This window comes from Rhagoletis zephyria, unplaced genomic scaffold, assembly GCF_001687245.7.
Source record: "Rhagoletis zephyria isolate East Lansing unplaced genomic scaffold, Rhagoletis_zephyria_1.1 Rzeph_scaffold_00035, whole genome shotgun sequence".
Lineage (NCBI taxonomy): Eukaryota > Metazoa > Arthropoda > Insecta > Diptera > Tephritidae > Rhagoletis > Rhagoletis zephyria.
In genome coordinates this window covers 153,290-169,556 of record NW_016157119.1, presented here as the reverse complement: position 1 = coordinate 169,556, position 16,267 = coordinate 153,290, and the positions used below count along the sequence as shown (strand labels likewise).

The window sequence follows — 16,267 nt, the reverse complement described above, 5'->3', positions numbered from 1 at the left end:
AGCAACTTGTCGTTGACTTCTTCAAGCAAAGAGCTACTGATACGAAGTCTGTTGTAGCCTAGTGGATGTTTTCCATTGAGTTCCTTGACTGCTTGGCGGCTGTGGCGGCTGTTCGCTGGTTGAGCTGTCATCAACTTTTGCACATTTCAATATTTTATAGATGCAAGACATTCAATTGGCATACTGGCACGTCCAATTTCTATTAAACACAGACACATAAATACATAAATAATACATACATATAATAAGTATGTATGTATGGATATTTGTTTGTTATTTGACATTCACATTTCGTTGGCAAGAAGGGGAGAATGCACAATACAGATATGAAAAGTTGCTAACCTATTGGCTTGAGGCTGCTTGTCTACTATCTATGTATGCTGATTTTTTTGCATTGAAGACCCAACAAACAAAGTATATTTTTGTTTTCTATATACACCCTTACATACGAGTACATTGTTGTAATTTGTTGCGCCATTCATTTTTGTTAGCTTTTGTTTGCTTTTAAAAGTAGCCTCCCAATTTCAATGCTTTCGCCTCAACATTCCTTTTTTACTGTGTATTTTTTTCCAACATACTTTGCAAAATACTTCCCCTGCTAGTCGGCTCATCTATTTATCTCTGTTGGGTTTTCGCTTTTAGACACAAAAAAGTTCTCATAAATAAAAAAGTAGTAATTTTTTTCTTTTGAAAGAATGTGTCCTTTGACATTTGATCGTCCACTGTTGATATGCTACGGTTGCGATGTGAATGTGAATGTAAAACGAGTTTGCTGTTTATTTGGAGGGAAAAATTAGGGGGAGAAGAAGAGCTTTCAGCTGCTAAATTTACAAATGAGTTGCATATGTAGATAAAGTTTTGGAAAACATAGAAGTTTTATATCTAATTCATTTAAGTTTTATTAATAAATTCTAAAAAATCAAGGGTAATTTTTAGCCATTTGAAATCTGCACTTTGTTCTACTTAAATTCAATATGCTACAAAACTGCATACTCAAAATATTTCTAGGAATTCTAATTAAAAAGTTCGAAATTTTTACTAAAATTAAGTGTCATTCACTAAGTTAGATTAGGTTGAAGTGGCTGCCTGCGTCGAATGCGGGAGAGCGGCATACTTAGGTTCATTGAGCTCATTGGTGTACCAGTTGAGAGCTCGTAGTCGATCCTGGCTGTTCACCTAGAACTAAAACCAGTTGGTTAAGTTAATAAAGCGCGAGATTGCCTGCTTTGCTTAGGTCCTCCAGACAGACAAAGAGGTGTTGCCGAAATGAGCGTTTTCTCCCATTATAAAGCAGGAAAGTGACAGTGATAATGTTCCACACACCCAATATATTCCTCGAGACGGTAGCCTTGGCAGCAGTCATTGGCCGGCAATCGCATTCTGTTAGCAGCGCTTCCCATCAAGTCATTTGCCTAAGTAGGTGGCTTTGTAATCGAATGAGCGCTTCGGCGCTTTTCTTGTCGAATTTGGGACAGATTTACGAAGACGTCCCACACGTGGATTCCTCCGACCATAATTCACTTGCCTTCTTGACGCGGTATGTTTTAAGCCATATTTTGCGGTACGCCCCAGTGAGAAGAGTTGACTTCAGACAGGGTAACTTCTTCTTCGCAAGCTCGTCTGTATATCTCTGTGACCTGGCATTATCAAAATAGCAGGGTAGCAGACTTTAATGCCAACTCGTTTAGGACTTCTCTACACTCTATTGCAATTTTTACGAGATTTCACAGTATTCCAATGACTTAATAGTTGCTTGGCTATCGGAGGAAGTATATGTATGGTCACTGAAGGCGAATCAAGACAGCATTCGATAAGCCAAAGTGCAGCCTCTTTTGGGGTTGCGAGCTCTGTGTGGAAACAGTACAGTAGTATGACAGCTTAAAACATAAAACAGAGATCTAATGAGAGGTTCTCGTAAATTAGTTTAGAGCCATTCGTATAGAGTTATCTGCCAGTGCTTCCTCGAAGGGATACGCGTGGAGAATTCTTAGTCTGGAGACCTATGTTCCCAGTGGGAAAAATGAGAAGCGCTTCAAACTAAACGCTTTCAGGAACGGCTTCTTTTTGGCAACTCAAACTATTAGAAGGTCTTTCATATAGCGCAGCCATTCGAAGACAGACGCGAAGGTGTGTTTTCATAACAACAAAAGTGTAATAAAGCAAACAATCACAGCGAGCGTATCGGTGTTCCGAGTCGTACTTAGCTCATGTTCTAAGGGAAGTTGAAGCCGAAACTCTTGAAACCCTTGTCTTGAAATACAAAAATAAAAGGGGTAAAGAACCGAATATAGAAGAGGCTCTTTGAGACCATCGTTTTTTTGTTTTTTGTAATTGTGCTCCTCATGCACGAAGAAGCAACAGTCTTTTGTAAACATTATTTGAAAAAGAGGTGGAAAAATGCAAGATGACCGTTAATTTAAATGAGCGTGCTGTGAATGGCTATGCTTTTGAATAGCTGTCGTATTAAAGATTTCCTTCTATGGATCTATGTATGTATATGTGAATAAGGATTTTTTCTATGTGGATTGTAAGCTTTATTTGTCCTGCTTTTCATCTAAATGCACAGCTTACAGGTATTTGTTTTAGCTACTCATTACCATAGAGGTACTATGTACATAGTTATGTATGTGTTCATCAATGCCATTCATTGGCAGTTCTTTTGGTATTTTTGTATTATTTATTATAGGAAAGCAATATGTAGTTGAGCTTTAGACTTAGGTTAATGTTTTGAGTTCAAAGTAAACAATTAAATATTAATGAAATACGCTAGATAGATAACTGAGACTTCGAAGTAAACGCTCTTTTGTTGCTTTGGAATTAAAATTTGAATTAAAAACAATGATATTTTGTTTCCTGAAATCAATGAGAAAAAAATGAATTTCCAGCATTGTTGAGCCTTAAAGCGCAATGTTTCTGAGAAACAAAGAAAGAAAATTAACTAATAAACCTCTTTCATCATTTTATTTCTCAAGATAATAAAATTAAAGTTTCTTACGTCATGATTAAATCATATTCTATTGGCATCCTGTAGAAAACGATAGAAATGTGTACATTAAAAGTCGAACTCCACACAAAATTATTTAGATGTTCAGCGATTTCCAGGCTTTCATATTTCAGTTCATCTTATAAAACTTATGGCAGAATAAAGTGCTGGAAGCCAGAAAAATATCGTATGGAGTTCTACGCTAAAAACAAAAAATTTTTTTGATTTAGTTTTTTAGAAAATTATTTTATTTTTTTCGCTTTTTAAATCTTTTTTTAGGTTATTAGTTTATTGTTATTTTTTTATTTTTAGATTTTACTGTTTCAATAACTTTTATTTTATTAAATTTTTAGGAGCTTATTTGCTTTTTTTAATTTAATTATACTTTTTATTACATTTTCTTTTAATTACACAGACCTGCGATGGTATCCCCTAAAAAAAAAAAACAATTATGAATTTGGGTAGGAAAAAAAATAACAAAAAAATTCCATCAGCTAAATTTTTCGAAAAAATGACTTCTTAAATTTTTCATAGTGTTACCGCGTATTACCTTCGAAATTACATTAGTTTTCCTAACTCACTTAGCCTCTATATGAGCATTTTTAATTAAAATTGGTTTTTAAATAAAAAGGTAAATCTGAAGTAATTAATTTTTGGCCTTTCATACCAATTGCTTAAAATCCTACCTATTCCCAGTTTCAACAACCACTTTTAAAATTTATCAGACTGTTGAAATTAAAAATTACAAATTTTCCGAAAAAAGGGGTAATTTTCAGTTTTAACAGGCTGATAAATTTAAAACTTTTTGATGCAACCGTGCACTAAATATTTCAGAAAATAACATAATTATTGGAGGCAGGCCTGTGTTATTAGTTTTTATCATTATAGAAATTAAATTTTTTTTTAATTCAATTTAATTTTTAGAAACTTGTTTCTAAAATGCAGAATAACGCTAAGATCTCAGCGTTAGCAGTTTCTTCAATTAGTAAATTAGTCTTTCGAAAGAGAAAAAAGAGCTTTGAAAATAGTTGCCAGATTTGACAATTGCCTCACTAAAGACTTTTGTCTTTCGAAAGACTGCGTGGAATTGGAAGACAGTATTGCAACTCATACGCCATGTTTACCCATTTCTCACACGACATGAGTGCGGTGCCAATTTATTTTAGTACCTACTTATAAACATACATATGTAGGTATGTACATATGTACACACATGGTTTAAGAATATTGATTCCTTATTTTGCAACTGAATATTTTTAATTAAGATCGAAGCTAAATCCAAGCTCTTAACTACTACTACTTGGCGACGACTTACTTGCTGCAACTCTAATTACAAACTTTTATGCCTACAATGCAGCAGTAATTTTCTAATTTATTTCGTCTTAAATCGCCGACAGTAAAGCTGCCAACTTCCACTTCGCCATCCATTCCAAACTTTTCACAGCAATTCTTTTGTTGTTTGCCAGACTGCAAAGCGTTCGGAAAATAAGTCACTTACAAACACAAAAACAAGAAGAAAAACAACAGCAGAAATTCAACTGTCAGCAATGCCAGGTGTTGCTGACGGCATGCAGCCGAATGCGCTCATTTTAAAAATGAGAAATGCCGCCACAAACCGCATATGCTTTTGCACAAATATACATACACTAATAAATACATACATATGTATGTACAAGTAAGTCTAAGTGTTGCGAAGCCTTACTGCCAACGAACCAACTGCCTATTTGATACCAATTTTCTGCTTACAAATTACTTTCTTTGGCTGCTCCTTCGGCCTCCTTTAGTGCAGTTGTATGGTTTTTTTTTTAGCACTTCTTAAGTGAGGAAACTCCTTATAGCTGCTTCACTTTGGTGCTATCGCTAGCTTACAGTTGCATTTCGGTGCAGTTAATTATAATTAAGCCAAGTTGAAGTCTCCTGTGTCACAGTTAGCGATACTTCACCGCGCGGCTATATTTCCAGTTTATACATCCACACATATGTATGTATGTACATGCGCATGCATATATGCACACAAATAGGTATATGTAAATATATGTACTAGATGCAAACGCAGTTCTTAGCCTAGCGGTAAACACCTCGTTTATGCCTTTAAACTTAGCAGTCTCTACATTTTTTCAGCGCTGAAGTCCTCTTTGGTCGCAGGTTAGCAGGTTGCCACTTGGCTTAGTTCTATGAGGAGGCGTTTAAGTGCTGTTGACTTTAATCGCCTTATTTAGTCTTAAGATTCGTGAATTTATGAAATCCAAGAGGGATTAATCAACTAGTTAAACGCAGCTAACTCAATTAGTTATTAAAATATTTTACTGCACTCGTACTTAACCAAATAGTCCATCTCAGGTCGTGAAATATTTAAAAGTACTATTTGATTGAAAAAAATAATTCAAAATGTATATAAAGTAAAGGTATACACTCGTGTTAATAATGAACCTTCAATATGCATCAATATACATATCATAACGGGCAAAAGATGTCAACTAATGCTTACCATCGTTTTATGGGCATACTGGGCATTACAGGTCCTCTTCACTATTTTTCCACACTTTGTGCTTTCACAGAAATTGCAATTCGATGTTGCCAAATTTCTGAGGTCTCTTCTTTGGGGCCTTGTACCTTTTTATGAACGGCATCATGTCTGGTTTTCGGGCGCCGGTCGACATGAGAATATATATAAATTTTATTATTTCACAAAAGAAGAGAATCAGTATAAGAACCGGTAGGGCTTCTTACATAGTGGCATGTAGCTCCGTTGTTTTTGGTACTAGCACTTTAAAATTCTTATAGAAGGTGAATTTTTATACATCCTACCAAAATCTGTAAAAACGCGGTTTCGGAATAGATTTTGGTTGGGGCCTTTGTTGAAAGCTCTGAAACGTATTCTTTATACCCTCGAGCGTGTTGGTCCTGGGCGTAGCTGACTGCCATCAGTGTTGTGCAAAAGTCTTTCAAAAGTGAATGTGTCAATTCTGGAAACCATTTTGAAAGCTTTTTTCTCTCCTTCCAAAGACTAGTTGAAAATTGTGCTAACGCAGAGTTCGACAAGGCAATGCAAAGAGTGATAGTTCGGTGCGGATTTCGGGGCAGTGGCATCATTGGCTGATTTTTTAATTCAAAGTGCTGCTGGATATTTCATAAATAACGGCAATCTTTGCTGTTTCGAATATAGCAATAATTTGCCTAAAAAATAGATTTTTGTTCCTCTTTTGAAATCTTAAAAACATACCACTATAAAACCTCACTACTAAACAGATATAAGGTGCCAAGGTTAAAAAAATTACATGATTTTTCATTATTAAATTCAGCATTCAAACGAAGACCTGTTAACCTAATTGTGGCAAGTAAAACTAGAAATCAATATATATGTATAACGAGAAGATTTTAAATTCATAAAGTACTTTTTCATTCAGATATTTTAATAACCTAACCAGTATTTTTTTTAATATCAACCTCAATTCATTTAAAACCATTTAACCTCACATTAAAGTCAAGTATGTCAATAGATTTAATTTTTTTTTTGTAATAAATTCAAATTAACTAGCTACAATGTATAAACGTAAGAGTACTCACTCATGCATATGTGTGTACATCTCTCCGTTTATTTGTATGTGGAAGTGTGTACCAAATTAACTATGAATGCAGTTTTGTAAGCCGTGACATACTTTTGAGCTCCACTCGCTCTACAACAGACACTCACGCATACAAATGCATTAAGGATAAATATTTCATATTTTTTACTACGCGACTGCGGCAACATTTCGACGTGGCAATCTGCGCGATGTTTCATATTTTATTTCATTGCGCTCGCTATTTTTTTTTTTCTTTTTGCATTTTAATGTTTGTGCGAAAGTGCGATATTTTATTGGCAATTAAAAACAGCAACATGGCCTAATTTCCTGTTACTTTGCAGCAAGCTCTCTTCAATGACATGAATACTAGTATTTATTTTTTTTTCGTTTACACAAATGTGTGTATACATATACAATTTTAAGAAAGTGAAAGTGAAAGTGAAAATTAAAAACGGGACTGTATTTTACGTGAAATGACAACTTTAGTCGAGCTTAGAGAAATGCTAAAAAGCGGAAATGGGTTTTCATGTGGCGTTAAGAGGTTAAGAGTTGTATTTAAATACATACATACGGACAAATGTATACATTTGTTGGTGGTGCAAAATATTACACTAACTAGACGGTAGGGGAATATGTATTAGCGCGCTGAATAAGTCGCAATGAATGAAAGCGCCAAGAAAAATGGGGTTATGATGTTGCCTGTGTGTATGAATATACAAATTTATAATTACATTTGTATAGTACATACATACATACATGCATACTTTCATCCACATATGAGTGCGCTTAACAGCTATTTAAGTATTTTTCTTAATATTAAATGCCATAAAAGCCAGTCGGTGAACCCACACCTGCGTGTAAGTACATTCATTGAAATATGGTATCCACACATCCCTATATCGCCCTCCATATATGTACCTAAATATTTATGTATAGACAAGAGTCTGTGCAAATGTCTCTGGCGCCATTGACAACACCCGAGAGACATGCAAATGGCCAACGCAGTGCGTTAAAGAGTAGAGGAGAGTAAAACATTTTATGTATATTGTTAGCAACATGTGCTGCCAAAGTAATGAACGAGCGCGGAGCAACATCTCGGCTGACTAGCGACACACATACACTGCGCAAGGCAGCGGTGCCTAATAGCAACTCAACTGCAGTGTAGGAGGTGGCAACAAAAAATACTCATATGCCCGACTTACAAGCAAAATAATAATAAAAATGCAATTATGAATGTCATTTCTATAAAATTTTCTACATTCTATATTCACATGAGACGATGAAAAATGTGCAAAAGGGCGTTGAAAGCAACAAAAATGTAAATGTTAAATGCGCTAAGTACCTACTCGCACATATAGACAACGCGGTGAAAGTGCAAAATTATGCGCTGAATTAAATTAGCATTAAAGTATAAAATAGAAAGACTTTGCTCAAACGCTTTAGTGCGTCGGCTACATTTTTGATGTTGCAACAATTTGCTAATAATATTAACCTTACAACGTACACACAAATGCTTGCAAGTACTATAAATGAAGTAGGCACATGCTGCTCACGCCTCGTCAAATATTCTGATGCATTACTCCTATCGATTTGTTGGCACGCTTTAATGCGGAAATATTTTTGCTTTTATGCCATAAAAAGTGCCCAGCATATTTATGCACATATGACGGCATTGTGCGTGGAGTCGACATGGAGTTTTGCTAGAGTGTGAGTGTGGTCATAAAACAAGCGTCGCATATACTGTATAAGCATTTAAAATGTTGCATACTTGAGGGCGCATATTACTAGCGGGCATTGCAGCGCTGCAGTTAGAATTAAAACTAGTTGAAGAACTAGTGGTGATTCGGCACTAGTGGACCAGTTTACATCACAAATAATGCCGGTTCGCTGCAGAATTCTGAACATTGCATATAAGATCTTGTTTGGGGTATTTTTTGAAAGGCTAAAGTGCGCAAGAACGTACTGTTTCAAAACGTGGATAAGAATGGCAAGAAGATTACTTACTGAACATCCCCTAAACATCTTTGGAGAATTATAGACATGTGCAAAATACTAGTTGGGTGTTGTTTGAAAAAGCCAGTGTGGTAGCGAATTTCCATTTTTCTTTTTTAAATACGAGGAAGTTACGAAGCATGGTGGTACAGATTAATAATAATATTGTTGCGGTTACACTTTTTGTGTTTTGCCGAGCTTCTACCTACAGTTTTATGCTGCCGGAGAACGGCAATGGGTTTTATGAACATCTTTTTCAGTGCAAAAATATACTCGGAGGCTTGTCATTGCCTGCCCTGGGGCGACCGCTGTTTAGAAACACACTTAGCCATAGCGGCCACCTCAGCCATAGCGCAGAATCTATCGTTCAAAGTTTACCGGTAGACGCTAGCTATCACCAATGTCTCTGCATATACATATATTATAGTATGTACATTCTTTTTCTCTACTGGGTATATTAACTGTATGTGATTTAGCGTGGGTTGCTACCTTTTATGTGACGCATTGCAGCCTGTAGCAGAGTTAAGGGGCCTTTAATATTTATTGCAGAAATATCGTTGAATATAGATTTTTTATTCAGAATTTTGTCTGAAATGTGTTAGTAATTGCTTTGAAATTTTTTTTGTGAAGACTTTAAAGTATGTAGTTAGAAATTTGTATAGCGCTACCCTATAAACATTGGGATTCATTTTATAATCAGAAAAGTCGCAGAATTCTGAGTTGTAATCCTCATTATGAGCTCAAAAAAGAGAGTATTTTCCTTCCTTTTCCAATATGGTTCTGAAATATGACGCTTTCTGAGTCTTAAAAACATATTTATATTATTCAAAATTCTGTTTATTAATCAACTTTTACATGTTTTTGAGTCAGTCTGGTTGACTACTCTCAGAATCATATTTATGACTCATTTTAGACTCATAAATTCTGAGCACTCAGAAACTTATTTAAAGGGTATATATTGCTTGAGTATAAATATAAGGATTCGAAATTTATTGAACATTGGTATGGCGTAGAATTAAGCTATTTCCATAGGCTTTTTTTTGAAGTTAAAGTGACATCGCTAATGCAGTTCTACAGAGTACAAAATAAATGATAAAGTAAAGGAGTAGGTTCCCAGCGGTGATTGCATTTCGAAACAACTACTCACTCCATGCTTTTTAGGTGCATAGAAGAGCATTTCTAAATAAGAGTACTCTCGAACCAAAGCAGATATTGAAACTTTTACTCTATCGAGTAAATATTCTGGAACGTAGCCAGCATACCTCTAAGGAATGTCCAACTTTAAGCACTAAGATGCTTTTAAATAATTATTATCTATTCCTTCAAAAAACACCTTAATCGTTTTTTTTTTTTTTAATAATCATGAGCAGTATTTCGAAGTCAGCTTCAATTTACCTGTGAAAATACGAACGGCAGATGCCAAAACCGTTTGAACGTCTGTAGACTCCGGATCGACACCTTCTGGTGGACAAATAAAGTAATGGCACAGACAAACACAATGAAAATATCAACAGATGAAGTACCTATCTGCACTCGGGAAGAACAACTATAACGAATCTCCAAAATGGCGTTTCACTAATTAAATTTTATGGATTACTGTGGAAGTTATTAAGCCGGATTGACGAGTATATTGCGCTTGGCTTATTATTTATAGACACTTTTTTCAGAAATGATTAAATTTGATAAACGTGACTATTTTTGCGCTCTCATTAAGATGAGGTCCCAATCATTGAGTTCGATAAAATATTAAGGGAGATATCGTGTGTTAGCACAAAATTACCTTTGATAAAAAAGTGTAAAGATATAAGCGTTTTGTGCTAAGGTTTTTTATTTGCTCTCACACACAATTGATATAATATTTGTTTTAAAAACCATCTGAGAACTACACATTTGCATTCAGCGAAAAAAATTGAAATGAAAAACCAAAAGCTCCTTTTTGCGCCTTTGTATTATTCGAAGTCACCTCATCTCAACTTATGCATGCCTCATTGTCATATGTCCTCAGATATTTCACCCATAATAAGTAGCATTATGACTTTATGACTAACAATAAAATAAATAACTGTCAGATAAGCGACACTAACGACGTATGAAATGAATAGCTGGATTAAAAAAAAAGTATGCCAGTTGGAAATGGCAAACTATTAAACCAATGAATTGACGAAAGGTGTTACCGGCGAAGGTAAAAATTCAGCTGGTCATGCAACCTTCATAAACATACATATGTATGTATGAGAATGTAAAATATGTATCTATGTTAACGAAGGAAATGCATGCATGTTGCATGCAACACATGTGCCATAATAGTGACGTGTTGATTGCGTTTGCAAGAGTAGGCACAAAATAATGACAAGAGAAAACGGATGAGAAGTAAATGAAGTATTTAATTTAAAATAAAAGGAATAAGTAATAATAGTTCCTTTATGTACGGGTGTTGTAAAGGTATTTTTTTTTTTTAAACTATGCACACAAACACACACGTAAGGGAGTGTATGGTTAGCTTTTATATGTATATTTACTCGTTCATAAGACTCTTCGAAGCGGCAAAGTTGCGCCATTGCAAGGCATTGTTTGCGTGTTGTTTCGGAAATGAAAAATATTTATGACAATAAATTCGCCTGAATAAACAAACACACACCGCTTGAATGCATGAATAGCACAAGTACATATGTATGTATGTATATATAAATGTATAAAAGTGAGCGCATTTCTGTATAAATGACTAAATGAATGACTCAATGCTTCAATGGCTGTCTGCGCTGCGCATTGACTGCCATCGCAACTGCATTTCCAGCTAAAATGTCTCCTATTCTTCTTCGTCGCTACTATGCCTCAATAGGCTGCACGCCAGTGTGGGTGGTTGGTTGCATGGTTGCATGGTTGACTGAGTGACAGTGAGCTGTTTGTTCCATTGTCCTTGTAATGAATGCTTTGTTGTGTTTCTGGTGTTTGCTTTATTTAGATTTCCATTTTCATTAAGGCACACACAGATACACAAATACAAATACACACACACAAAAACGAATAAATAAACACACATACAAAGCGAAGTGCGAAGGGATCGAGGAGAATGCGCGCTGAAAGGGAGTGAAGTGCTTTCAAAAGGATTGCTGGAAAAGTAGTCGGTTTAAGATAAGAGTTGTCTGTCCAACAATGGATGACAATCTTCTTAGTAAATTGTACATAATGGGCTGAACAGTGGCAATTTAAGGTTGAGCAATATCTTAAAGAGTTTCGAATTCGAAAGAAGTCTTATTTGCTACAGAATATATGCATATATGTGGTTGAGTTCAGAAGGAACAGGATTCGTAGTGGGAGTTAATGTGGATGAAGACGTCACTAGGTCAATGTTGCTTAAATCATTTACATTGCGTTTCCCTATTTTCAGAGAATCTTGTGCTTCTGACATCATATAGGATGATGAGGTCTTGCGTGGTTTTGTGGAAAGATAAATTCAGCTTCACTGCGACCAGTTTTCAACTGATAAATTCGGGAATTTGAAAAGCGAATAATGATTAGATATAATTGGCACACCCCAAATTTTCCTTCGTTGAAAGAGCTATAGAAAGGCTACCTTGAATTCCCTTTATCAGACTCTAATACACATACATATACATGTAAATATTTATAACTCCTGGATAAGGCCGCTGTTAAAAGGCAATCCTCGTAAAATGATTTAATAAGCTTGGGATGCACATTACCCAATAGTAGAATTGTCTCGCTGGTTACTCTTACTCGTCCACTTCGGCAACTTCATACGTTGTAAGGGATAGGTAAGCTGAATGCATTGACAGGGGTCAGTATTCGTAGCGCGGACACGGGCGGTATTGCTTTTGCCTGTTGTCGCCGTCTGACAGTGGTAGCCTACTGGAATTTACTATTAAAAATAGTCTGGAGCGGTCATATTTCAACCGATTTGATAAATTTAATCAAAAGCTGATCAGATTAAAAAAGGGTTTTCAAGGCCGATTTTGAAGTTTTAATTTTTTTATATAAAAAGTAGCAATTGAAGAGAAAGTAGCAATTTGAAGATAATCAATTCCCGATTCCTGCTAAGCAATGTTGCATAATAAAAACTAGTTAAAAATAATTATAGGGTGCCCCCAAAACGAAAAAAATGACAGAAGAAATATTTGAATTGCTATAAAGAAAAATGTCAGCAAAATTACTATTTTTTTATTTAAAAAAACAGCACTTTTCTGTACTTAGATAAATTTAATAGGCTGTATTACTGCATACCTTTTCCTAAAAAAAAAAATTTGGTGAAATTTGTTTATGTATTAAATTTAAAAAATTTCCTTGCAATTTTTTGTTCTTTTTAGAGCAACATTTTAATTTTTTTAAACTAGATTTTGTTATATAACATTCTTTAACGGAACCAGAAAATCCGATTTTCTTCACAATTGCTACCCTCTCTGCACTTTGCACTTAAAAATTTCATATAAACAAATAAAAATTAAAAAATCGGGCTCAACAAGTCTCTTTTAAATCCCATCGGTTTTCACTTAAATGAATACAGTTGGTTGTAAAATGAAGACTCTGGACTAATTAGAACAGTAAATTCCAGATTGGCACCACTGTGGCTTTATATGACGGGTGTGTACACCCACAATGCTTACCTCATAGATTGCGAACAAATACCTCCCAGCTGAGTTCGAGAAAATAAGTGCACTCAAACTATGCAAATGCGGTTCTTTAAAGATTACTTTTTTCCAATCTCGCATGCATTAAAAATCAAAAAAAAAATCCGCACTTAATAAAAAGAATCAATCAAAATTTAAGCTACTTAAATTAATTGAATTTCAGTGCATTTCGTGTTGTGTATTTTTAATACCGAAAATCGAATTTTAATACGAAAAATCAATTATAACCGCCGAGCGAGGATAAACTCGTAAGAATGTGAATGTGTGTGTGAGTGTGCTTTTAGGCGCATAAAAAACACAAGCACGCACACTCATACAAATAGTATAATACCAACGTTAATCTCTCGCTCGCCTCGCTCGAACAATAGTACAACTTGTTGTTATATGATGGACTTATTAACATTTTCTTGTTGGACCATTTTTTATCCATATTCTCAATTTAAATGATTTTTTCTCCATTTATAACTTTGCTTCATCTCTTTTCATTCACTGTTTTTTTTTGCAGATTTTTTAATCCATTGTGTACGGTTTTTGTGCGCCGATTGTTATCAATAACTGCGGTTACGCCATCAACAACAACAGCATCAGCATCAGTAACAGCAACAGCAACGTTAAGTCGACGTAACCACCAGCAACAACAACAACAACAGCAATTGTGTGTGCGTTTGCCGCTTTTCCGCTGGACAATGCAAACGAGCAAACTATGAGCTAACCCCACAATCAGCCGCAATCCGAAATACGAGTACCAAAGAACGGCGAAAAAAAAAAATAATTTATACGAAGCAAATCATTTGTGCAAACAAACGAGCACACACAAGCACGTACTCGAGCCTAATCCTGGGCGTTTGAGCAGAAAGCCGACAAAGAATAAACAACTCCGCCTAAAAAATACCACACACACACCCACACACAAGTAAAGTGAAATTTTATGTAACGCACGCCCACATCCACACACAACGACCAAGGTCTCGTCGGCTAAGGCGCTTTATTGAAATAATCCTGCGACTGACGAGTGGGCGGCGAAAGAGAGCAACGGCTGGATAAGTTGAAATTCCAGAAATAAATCCATCAGTGGCGTTGGTATTTCGTAAGCACGACAGTGGCAGCAGCTACACAGCTGCGTCGCACAACCACCCATCCACTTGTGACGCGCATACTTCGCATTCCGACAATTCCTTTTTTCGTCAGCACCGGTTTTTCTATTAAATTTCCATCATTGCGTTTTTATATTTTACGCCGACGTGCCCTGAGCACAATCACCACCTTCCACAGCATCTGCATTCGCAACAGCACCACCAGCAGCAGCAGCAGCAGCAGCAGCAACATCAGCAGTTGTCGGCTCATCTACACGCCGCTGCTGCCGCCGCCGCCGCCGCCGCCGGTTCTCATCCGCTGCTAAAGCAAACGCCACCGAAGGTTGTGCTTCTGCCATCGCCTGCGACACATCTCTACTCGCCGCACTCACACATCCACTCTCCGCATAGCGCACATTGCGATACCGAGTCACCGTCATACGCTTCCAAAATAACCGCCATCACGGCTAACAACAGCGTAAGCAGCAGTGCGGCCAGCAGCCCCAATAGCTTCTATAAGCATACGGCGTCACATTTTCTCAATATCGCCGACACAATGAAGATGTCAAAGTTGTCCAATCAGACGAACTCGCAGGATCCGCAGGCGGTGAATTCGCGCATTTTTGTGGGCAATTTGAATACGTTCCAGTGTTCGAAGACAGATGTGGAACGCATGTTTCAGATCTATGGACGGTTGGCGGGTAAGTGAAAGTGTGGACTATATTCTAAACCTACTTAGTTGAAGTAAAAATAATGAAATTTTTGTTGTTGTTTTCTCTTTATCGTTACTTGCAGGCATATCAATGCATAAGGGCTATGCATTTGTGCAGTTCACAAATCCGTTTGATGCACGCAACGCTTGCCATGGCGAGGATGGGCGCACGGTGCTGAGCCAAACGTTGGGTGAGTAGAGGGGAATGTGTATTTATGTATATATAGATGAGAGAAGTGGGTATTTATAAGGTTTGTTAAGCTAAGCGTATGCGAAACTAAAATTGCTAAGCCCCTCCTTAGTAATGTCGATGCTCAAAATAACTATGAAGCAGGCTCTGTATATGCAGTGCCTATACGAAGTAGTCTTTAGGGTTATAGCAACCCTTTATGGGCATTCCAATTTCTCACTCAATGTTATAGTACAATGAGAATGCTTAGCATTTGTTTATAACAGCTTTTCCAGGTAAATATTATTATATCAAGAAACCCCTGAAGAAATATTTTCTATTACAATGTAGGGGCTCTCAAATGCCACAAAAAACGCCGAGCAACGTTAACCTAATTTTAGGTACTTTTTCCAAAATATTTTCGTTTTAAGTTTGCATTGCGATTGAATAACAATTGAAACTTTCCGCCCTATTCCCACAACATTGACAAAATTCATCATATGACTATTGTCACAATTACTGCGCCTAAAACGTTGTCACTTACTCAGTAGGTCATAACAATAAAACTGACAATTTTCAACGACAGCTTAAAAAAATTTGCGGCATAGTATTAGGCGCAGTAGTAAAGGCAATAGTCAGCCGCTGAGTTTTGTCAGTGGTGTTGGAATAGGGCGGTTTAGCATGGAAAATGTTACTCATACGCCATGTACGAGTACGGCCATATGAACAAATCCTAGCGTTGCGGACACACCCTTCTGGCTTAAATTAAAAAGATCTTAAATATTTGAGAACTTAAAATATTTTTTACCATTATTATGTTAAACAAAATGATGGAAAATTTTTATGCATATTTCGCTTCACAGGGGGTTTGAACCCCAATATCGCTAGCTTAATGCTTTTAGAAACTATGCATTTTCAATGTCAATTGCTTCCTGTATCAAAATATGAGTTTTCATAAAAAGTGGACTTAGCAAAATTTGGCTCTCTATCGCTAGCTATATCTTGAATGTTATATTATATGAATTTTTCATTTTTCTTGAGAGCTGTTTACTAAGTTTAAACCGTAAATGAAATATTTCTCCTCGTGCAACTTTCGGAGATTTGCATGCTTGGGGCCTATATCTCTAAA

General features: G+C 36.2%; 1 protein-coding gene across 1 annotated transcript in view; it reads left to right on the top strand.

The window, feature by feature from the left end:
* The first annotated feature begins 14,803 nt into the window (after positions 1-14,803).
* The window catches only part of LOC108364904 (uncharacterized protein DDB_G0283357), a 38,594-nt gene continuing 37,130 nt past the window's right edge, over positions 14,804-16,267 (top strand). The window contains exons 1-2 of the mRNA XM_017618787.1: positions 14,804-14,958; positions 15,053-15,160. Of these exons, the coding sequence (XP_017474276.1) occupies positions 14,814-14,958; positions 15,053-15,160 (253 nt within the window). The 5' untranslated portion in view covers positions 14,804-14,813. The remainder of the gene's footprint in view (positions 14,959-15,052; positions 15,161-16,267) is intronic.